Source organism: Sinocyclocheilus rhinocerous, unplaced genomic scaffold, assembly GCF_001515625.1.
Source record: "Sinocyclocheilus rhinocerous isolate Xijiao unplaced genomic scaffold, SAMN03320098_v1.1 scaffold1338, whole genome shotgun sequence".
Taxonomy (NCBI): domain Eukaryota; kingdom Metazoa; phylum Chordata; class Actinopteri; order Cypriniformes; family Cyprinidae; genus Sinocyclocheilus; species Sinocyclocheilus rhinocerous.
Window position 1 is genome coordinate 86,274 of NW_015632722.1, and position 10,022 is coordinate 96,295.

Below are 10,022 nucleotides of genomic sequence, written 5' to 3' on the forward strand. Positions count from 1 at the left end.
TCAACATTAAAGAGCATAACAAACACATTTAAGGTATGAATTTTGAAAAAAAAATCAGGGACTTTGAGCAACAAAAAATCTAAATTAAAGTGGCCACATTAAGACTCATTTTGATGGAGCGGAGTTGTAGAGTCTGTTTTGTAGTATTTGTCATGCCTAGATGGAATAAAAGAAGTACAACATGTGTCTGTCCTTAAAGCCTTAGTACACATGCTGTATTTTAACCATCAAGATGAGTATGAAGCCTATTTTGGCATGGACTTCTTTGTGAGTATATAGGTTATTGGCAGCAAAACGGATAAAACTAAAGCTTTTTAATGCTATGCCTTTAAATTTAAGGGGCATTTGCCATACTTCATTTCCTAAAGTAGATTATGCCCATAAAACTGAAGACATTTTTTTGCTTTGATTCATAATTAATGTATGATCTTTATGGGAGCAGATTTTTTTCACGGGACTCCATTTCCAATTTAAAGGGGTTTTGAACTGAGAAATCAAAATTCCCTTGATTTTTTGACATATAAGATGTCATCGTACAATAAAAACATCCTGTAAGTTTCAGAACTCAAAACTTTCTCATTAAACAGCTTATATTGAAGCCAATCTGCCCCCAAAAAAAAAAGATTGAAACTGAAAGACAATGCTGTGTGACTATATTGGATCTGACAGTAATGTCGCAAAACACAAGTGTGAGTAACTTTTTTTTTAGTACGTGGTCACTATTGCTTTGTCTGTTATTACAGATCATTTTATATGTACTGAGTATTTATGCGTTTTTAACCTAAATCACAGCAGCGTTCATCTGTGAAGGATGTTGGCTGGCAAACATAGACAACTGTTAGCCAATCAGTGGGTGTTTACTTCCGAGTCTACAATCCACCACGCCTATTCAAACAGAGCGTTCCAATGAGAGGTGGTCAAACCAGGACAGAAAATACCCTATTACTTCTAAATTATGATGTTTTCCTTTGTAAAAATCTAGATAGCATTATAAGTGGACCTCAGAGAACAGTACAAAATAATAAAAAAGGCAATTCATGACCCCTTTAAATGTAAACTCACTGAGACATGTAAAGTCATGGACATGGAAAGGTTTATATGTGCAAAAACTATTGTTTTGTGACTGGCACTGCATGACAAGAATGTGGCAAGCTTATTAATGCAAGTTTCATATAAGTCCTGATTACATCAAGGACAAATTATTCAAAAGTCAGGAAATCAGTTGTCCCTTTGGGTGTCTATAGAGCTGTGTGAAATACCATATCATACCAAGCAAAAGATGTATGTGACTATACTACAAATTGTAAGAATTTGAATAGGATTTGTAGGCCATAAAACCACCTGTCAGAAAGAAACAAATACTTAACATACAAAACAAAAATGTATAATAAAGTGCAATATGAAGCATATTTTACACTATTATGATTTATAATACAGTACACATGTCAGGATATCGTTTTGCTGTCTTTCAATTTTCTGTATTTTTAAATGGTTCTGTTTTTTTGGTCATTAACTTTTTTCTCTCAATGAATCTGTTGAGTGAACATTTGAAAGAATCATTCATAATGTTCGATAATATACTTTACACCACCTGCTGGTGCAATGGTGTAACTTGCTGAAAGAGGCACAAAATGAATCAGTGTTTTTGGTGTACTGAATCTAAATATTTAAGTCAACAGGATGAATTTAATTTCCTCTGCTATCTCGTAGGACTTTTCTGGGACATGTACTAATTTGGAAATTGCCGTAAGAAAAAGGATGCGATGATTTAAAAAAAATGTCTTGCATATATAGTAACTTTTTAAAAAAAAATTGAAATGCTGTGATGAACTGCTGTAATGAAGAGATATTATTCCAAATATATGATTTAATTAGAAATATATGATTTCCTTTTCAGATATTAGTATGTGGTGAAATGTGTATTAAGCAAGATGCTTACTGCTGATCATCTCATTATCTTTACATTATTTTAATGCTTTTTTATCTTTATTCAACAACATACATGCTGACAAATTCAAATATGGAATAAACTACTTAATAAAAAAGCATCCTTTTTGCAAGTAACATCAGTGCACCAGTAGGTGGTGACAAATGAGTGAATTATCTGAATCAACTTATTCCTGAATCAACAATTGAATTCGTTATTGAATCATTCTTTCAGCCGATTTGTTCAAAACACGGATTCATTCAGACTCGAACACGCCACAGTTGTTTGACATAGTTTGGAAATACTTTTTCATTTTTATTAACAATCATTACGTTTATAATTCTGTGTGGTGACACTAGTGGCGCAGAAATGACAGACTTTGCCTTTAAGTTTAAGCAAAAGAAACTATACTGCCTATGTGTGTGTGTGTGTGTGTGTGTGTGTGTGTATATGGGAGCGAAAGAGAGAGAGACAGAAAGATAACAGTAATGATATGGCTCCGCTCCAGCCTGTGAAGGCCATTAAAGTGTGATTCATGTGGCCATGTCCTTTAATGACATCTCCAGTTAGTCATCAATAAAGTGAGACAGATGTAGGCTGAAGATGGAGCATTTTGATGGGTGGAGGGTTGGGGTTACAATGACCTCTGTCCTCTGTTGCAGCACCACGCTGATTCACGACACACAGCGCGCACACACACACACACACACACATACATACACACACACAATGATGTTTTTTACTTGTCAAAATGTTCAGTTTGTGTGCACCGCTCCTCAGAAGTGTCCAGGGAGTGTGCTGACCGCATCTGGCCCGGCTTGCACTTCACGAGTAAACGGTGGACTAAGTGTTAAGGTGCTTGCAACTCCGTTAAATGTCCCAAGTGCCATGCCTCAAAATGTCAGCTTATTAGATCAGTGACCTTGGTAGTATATTATGAACTCTCAGAAAGTTTTATACTTCAGAAGATAAAATATTGACTATCCAAACATCTACTTTCACGGCCTAAACAGACAGATCATTTAAACTCGTTTTGACAGTGCTATCTATCATTGTTCATCTACAAAACGTGAGTTTTACAGCCCCTCTAGACAGATGCCATGTTATTATAAATGTTTTGTTCTTGTCGCTGTTAATGGGTGACGTTCCGTAACAAATGTAAAGAGCTTTCCTTTATGTTTTACAGGCTATCCGGAATGAATGTCCCATCTCCTATTGTTAGCAACAAGAACTGGCTGAGGTTACACTTTGTTACTGACAGCAACCATCGATACAAAGGCTTCAGCGCCCATTATCAAGGTAAACTGCTCGCTTTGTCTTTGCAAATGCATGGTTTCCATGGCTAGTATTGCTCTTGTGAACACTGTAGTGAAAGTCTATTCAATTGTCCTCTATGGATAATTAATTACATGATTAATTATCTTTGATTTAAGTATTTCTGTTGCATAAAAGGTGCACCATTTTTTTGTAAGTTAAACACATTTTGATATCAATTATCATTTTCTTCCAGATGTCTAATTAATGCAAGCATGAGAAAGATAATTCAAAACTGTTGATTGTCATTGACTTCAGCTCACATGGCTCTTTTTGCAATAACTTTCAACATTCAGCATCAGAAAAGTGTTGTTTTTGTTGCCAATGCTTGAATGCCTCTTTCCTTTTTCGGTTGATTTGTTTTGTGCTGTTTCTCCAAACTAACTCATATTTCAACAACAAATCATGTTTTGTCTTTTTTGGAAGCAGCTATCTTTTTGCTTCTCTCATAAAAAAGGACGCTCAGATGTAATAAAATAGTGGGGGTTGAAAGAAAGAACGGCGAAAAGCAAGCCGCTTTTAAGTTTTATGCTTTGACAGGTCATCCATTACCATAATTTTCTCATGTGCTTGGCTGCATACTGTGTTTGTGAACTACTTACACACATTTACCATAAACCCAATTCCAGTATCTATACAGCCGTTCACTGGAAGCTGTTCTGTAGAGGTCTGGAGTGAAATATGAAATTGTTTGCCAACCCTTACATATCTGTGCTATTATCTTAGTGAAGTGTTGTATAATGTTGTTTTATATGGAAATTCATATATGTCTTTACTGGGTTTTTGGATTCTTTTCTGAGCCTCAAGTAAAACAAACCTCATTTGCATGTGATTTTTGAATGAAAGCTAGTTTCTGCCATAGGAATAAAAAAGGTAATTGCAAATTATTATTTCACAATTCTGACCTTTTTTCTAGCAATTCTGAGAAAAAAAAGTAAGAATTGCAAAATTTTAACTTGCAATTGCAATATATAAACTCATCATTCTGAGAAGACAGGTCAGAATTGTGATATGAAGTTGCAATTACTGTTGATATTTTTTAATTATGTGGCAGAAAAAAAAGAATTGCGAGATGTAAACTCAGAGTTCTGAGGAAAAATGTCATAATTGTGAGATGTAAACTCAGAATAGCTAGGAAAAGTCAGAATTCTGGATTTATATCTTGCAATTATGAATATTTACATCTTCTCTGACTTTGGCAATTACCACATTTACTTTTTTTATCCCTTGCTGAAAACGTGCTTCCATAGAAAGGCTTTGTGTAACTTTAGAGACTTTTGTTAGGTCAGTCTGTCTCTATGTCCTTTCCTATAAATAGACATGCAATCATCTTGGATAATTGAAAATGTGAGCAGAAGTTGGGCTATAGGATTGGACTTGTTTGATTTGTGTAAGATCCAAGAGTGCTAATTAGAAGCTTGCTGCATTGAATTGAGCTGGCATGAGTTTTGACTGTGAAATAGCAGGTACTCACTGCATCACCAGCACAAGTGATCGGGTTCAAAAAGCAACATCTACACTGCGCTTCAAGACACAGCCTAGCAAAATCCAATTTAGCCCACTGATTCATCTGAAAGAGATGCCATCAGAATGGAAGGCTATTCCATTTCGGCCCGCTCCACTTTTATACACATTAACCAACTGTTGCTGGTTCAAGATGCCAGTTGATGGAAATGCTCATCTGCAGAAAATAAAGCTGTTATTGGCAGGGGCTGTTTGGCTTCAATATACACAGACTACCCGGGTCTCCATCTGAGAGTCCAGGACAAGAGTATGATGTAGACATCTTCTTCTCCTGATTATTGATTCTGAACCAGTAATAAGACAAAATATATGTATATAAATAAATAAATAAAAATTAAAAGTTGGATGATGTGGGTTTTATTATATATTTAATCTGACATCATAAAACTATACCACAAAAATTAATGTAGGAATTCTGGAATTCGGAATTTAAACTGCAATTTGGAAGTTCAAACTGTTGAGCACCATAGAAGTCCATTATATGGAGAAAAATCATGGAATGTTTTCCTCAAAAACCTTAATTTGACATTAACATCTTGTATGACATGTGGGTGAGTAAATTATCAGGAAATTTTTATTCTGGAAGTGAACTACTCCTTTAAGAGAAAAGTACATGATAGAGTAAAAGTGTAACTGAGAAATAATTTTATTTATTATATATATATATATTTTTAATATTTGTTTTGTCTTTTATATTTAAGCTCTCTTTATTTAATTTAATTTTATTTAATTTTATTTAATTTTATTTAATTTTATTTTATTTTATTTTATTTTATTATTTTATTTAATTTAATTTTATTTTATTTTATTTTATTTTATTTTATTTTATTTTATTTTATTTTATTTTATTTTATTTTATTTTATTTTATTTTATTTTATTTTATTTTATTTTATTTTATTTTATTATTTTATTTAATTTAATTTAATTTTATTTTATTTTATTTGTCACATGCTCCCAGGAAAGGTGTCGTCAGATGATTTCTGAAGATTGGAATGGATTCCTCTAATAAGGGTTGGCAGTGACAGTGAGTGTGAAGTTTTTGAAAGTGACCTTGTGCCACATTGTGATGGTTCCGCCAGGAATTGTTGATTCACTGACCGCAGGGAATGAGAGGGAATGTAAATTCTTTATGCTGAAATCAGTGTCTTGAGAATTTGATGCTAGTGGCAACAGGCAGCGAGTGGAAAGTGTATGACATGGCTCTTCTTCGGCTGATTGAAGTCCAGACATGCTGCTGTTTTCTGGATCACCCGTAAAGGCTTGTTGGTGCTAGCTGTAAGGCCTGCTAGTAAAGCTGGCTAGTAAAGGTCTTTCATTCATAAAATGTAATCAAATTCTCAATATGGCACCAGGAGCTGAACTTATGAAATAATTATATTTGAAATAATGAGTCAGAGTACAGTAACTTGGCAAAATTGAATGAGTGGGAGGTCTATAGTATCTTCAAAAATGCATAACTAACAAAAACTCTATAAAAATGTAGAATTGCAGTATAAATGTAAGGAAACATAATCCTGAATGAAATAAATTCATAAAGTATAAACAATTTTTTAATTAATTTGGATATTTGCTTGACAAAGTTTTTTTTGAATGTTTTTTTAAAAGTTTTAAAAGCCTTCAAGTTTGGATTTTTACAGGCCTTAAAACAGGTCCATAAAACAATATATACACTCTTAAAAATGCTGGGTTAAAAAGGGACAAACCCAGCTATTGGGTTGTTTTGACCCAGCGGTTGGGTTGTTTTGAACCCAACCGCTGGGAACAAAACAACCCAACAGCTGGGTCAAAACAACCCAATAGCTGGGTTTGTCCCTTTTTAACCCAGCATTTTTTAGAGTGTAGATAGAAATGAAATGTCTTTGACGTGAGATGTTTTGGCATAAAATTCCACCTGTAAAAATTTAAATTCTACATTTCATCATATTTAATAAATTAATTTTTGTGGACCAGGACAGAACTCTTAATTTCTCAGAATGCGTTACCTTTGTTGAATTTCTTTGAATTGCAATTACTTTCCTCTTCCTTTCATTCAAATTCTATTTAAATTTCCTGTGGGTTGTGGCCATTTTAATTCAAATTTACACTCATGGATTGAAAGGGAGCCAGTTCTTTGATTCTAAAGTTTGCTTTTGATTCTGAATTTTGTCTATTCATGACACTATAATTCTCTTCATTTGTGGGGTTTTATCAAATATTGATATGTGCAATTTATGGCAGTTAATTTAATAAACTGGCATATCATGAAATATATTCACTTAAATTGTTTAAATAAATTGTAAATGTTAAATAATAGATTGTGCGCTCAATTGCAAGAAACTTCTTAAGGCCAATTTATACTGCCCCGACGGACACGACCAATGGCAACAAACACATCCGTCAGGTTTTGGCAGATCGGTGTATTACCCCATCTGCCTCTGTTGGCATTGGTTGCACTTGTTTTCAGTGAATGAGCATCTTGGCATTTGTCATGTCTGGAATGTCTGAGAATGTACTGGTTGGTGTCTGCCAGTGAATTAGCCTTTAAGAGAATGATTATAATATGGAAAGTGTACTATCACCTAGATTCTCTTAAGGTTCTTTTTTATTTTTATTTTTATTTTGGGCAGCTTGTTTCTCTTTGTGCATCAAGAACGTGAGTGCATCTTGCAAGAATGAAATGCCTTATTGTGTTAAGAGTAAGACATCATTCAACCCCTAAAGCAACTACATAAAAACACAGTAGTTTGCATGTACAGATGGTAGTGGTTTCAAATTTGCAAAGCAAACTTCTCCTTCAAGTCTAAGTCATTTAGAGGTGAGCATGGTAATGAAGAATAATCCAAGATAAGTCATGTAAACTAGGGCAAAGTTGTTGGCAAAGGGCCAAGGGAGCCAGCTTTCATAACGCCAATAAGAATTGCAAATGTGCAAAAGGAGTTCTTCTACCAAACTTAATCTTGTAGCTTTTGATGACACAGCAAGCACTTTGCAACACTTCTTGCTCACTTTTAAGAGTAGGTCAGTTAGCCATAGAATTTGAAATCCGTATGTGGCCACAGGTCCTCTGTCATGCCTTCCCTGGAGTGGATGCCACATCTAATAAAGTCCTCCTTTGATGGTCACTCCTGCCACCATCCATTTAAACTGGTTGCAAGATTGTGGATGCATGTTCGTACTAGATTCACACAGTTCGCCTGAGGGAGTAATTATTTGGCTGGACTCTACGAGGTCTATGTCAAACACGATTCCTCAGGAATTTCCTTAACTCAATGCCATTAGTGCTACAGAAACTCCAGCAAGTTGTCTATAATGAAGACAATGCTCCACACTACTGCCTGCTGTGCTTAAGTTGGTCACTTTAAATGTGTCAGTGGAACATTGTTATAATCTTTTCAGCAATGTAGCCTTTGAATTGGAGAATTGGAAATGTGAAATGAATTTAATATGGAGGCCAAAGTTGTTGACATATCGATGTTACAATATAATTAAATAAAGAATATCACATTATCAGTATTTCATAAACTGTAGCATAGCGTCTTGACTGAGCAACGCTAGGTCTAAAATAATAGATTTCAGACTCAAACTCTCACTTCAAAGTCTTTTGGATCTGTGCCTGGGCTTTAGGCAAAAACCAGTTGACATGTAGTAGAAACACACACCCTTGTCTCAGTTTTAGGCAACAGAGTGGAATCCCAGAACCTCTTACTGAATATTTCAGTGCCAAACTGCCTATCACCATCTGTACAGGGCAAGCAATGCAGCACTGTGTTGATATTCCTCAAACATTCTGGTTATGGCTTTCTAGTCAACACTGGAAAAATCGTTTTAATTTGTAATTAGCATTTAGCAAATCAAAAATAAAATAAATGCATACATACATACATACATGCAGAAATAGATAGATAAATATTAAAGAAGCAAAATTGCATAAGACATTGAGACTCCTTGTCAGAGATCCAAGTTAAGGTTATAATATATGCTTTTTTTTTTTTTTTTTTTACTTCATTGGCAACATTTTTTGTTTTATATATAATTGTTGTTTAATTCCTTCTTAAACTTAAACTTAATTCAAACAGTGAATATTAAACATCTTCATGATTTAATGTTAGAGGCTCAACTCAAACTTTGTTTTGTAGATAATTAAATTCAGTTCAATTGAATTTCAGTTTTATGTGTACTATCTATATTTAGTTTTTGGTAAACATTGTACTTTTTGAGAAACTAAAGATTTGGAAGAAAAAACATTGCATTGACTTTTGTTCATAAAATGATTAGAAACATTTTAGCTTGATGTTGTGAATTAGCATTTGTTATATTATTTTAATTTATTGTCATAATTATAAACACAGGTTCTTGCACAAAATTGTTTTACTGTTTACTTCACTTGGTTATTATTTTATTTGTTTACCTATAACTAAACGTCACAAACATTCACAGGAAATAGTTTACTTCTGCATTGAAAAATACGGTGGATAAAACCAGTGCAAACAGTCCATGCAAATAAACGGCAGTATCAGTATTTTTAGAGCAGAATTTACCTTTCATTTCTGCTCTAAAAATTGGTGAGCTGTTGCTAAGTGGGAAAAAATGTCCTGAAATCAATAATTTTTTATCTAGTTATTTTGGATAAAAGAACATTGCAGTCTAATTGATAACCAAGCTAAATAAGCATGAAGAGGTTCTCTAAACAGAATCATTTAGAAGAACAGCAGGAAATCAGATGATATGAATGATATTAAAGAGAGAAAATAAAAATATGCTTTGACTGTAGAGTGGTTCATAATTTATATTTATATCATAATAATTTAATGCACACCTAGTCATGGATCATCTCTTACATATGATTCTCTGGAAAGATCTATGATATGGTTATCATAGCCAACATGTTATTGTCAAAGGTGGCAATGGATCAACAAAAGCACAAGCTATTTGCTTTACTCGTCAGCTGTGGTTATTAATGTTTACTCATATATAAGCAACCTAAGGGCTCAGTGGATTATTCACAGAAGCAGAAATAACAACCAAAGTTACCCCTGAGCAACAGTGGTACATCAAACCGCTCAATTTAAGAACATAAGCAATATTTATCTCACCTCGTAGGTCATTTACAGTTTTCCTCTCGCTTACTCGAACGACTTTAGTAACTGTTTATACAAGAACTGAAATATACATTTTATTGTGATAGAGTTTTGTGCTTGCAGGGTTCAGTAAGTTCGTTCGCAGGCCACAGCTTATGTTCCCATAGCAACCACAGCTGATATTAGACCTTCCTCCCGC

General features: G+C 34.0%; 1 protein-coding gene across 1 annotated transcript in view; it reads left to right on the forward strand.

Moving 5' to 3' along the window:
• The window catches only part of LOC107742859 (CUB and sushi domain-containing protein 3-like), a gene marked incomplete at its 5' end in the record, with an annotated part of 265,370 nt that overhangs the window by 59,053 nt on the left and 196,295 nt on the right, over positions 1-10,022 (forward strand). Inside the window, one exon of the mRNA XM_016555932.1 lies at positions 3,114-3,226. Coding sequence (XP_016411418.1) covers positions 3,114-3,226 — 113 coding nt within the window. The remainder of the gene's footprint in view (positions 1-3,113; positions 3,227-10,022) is intronic.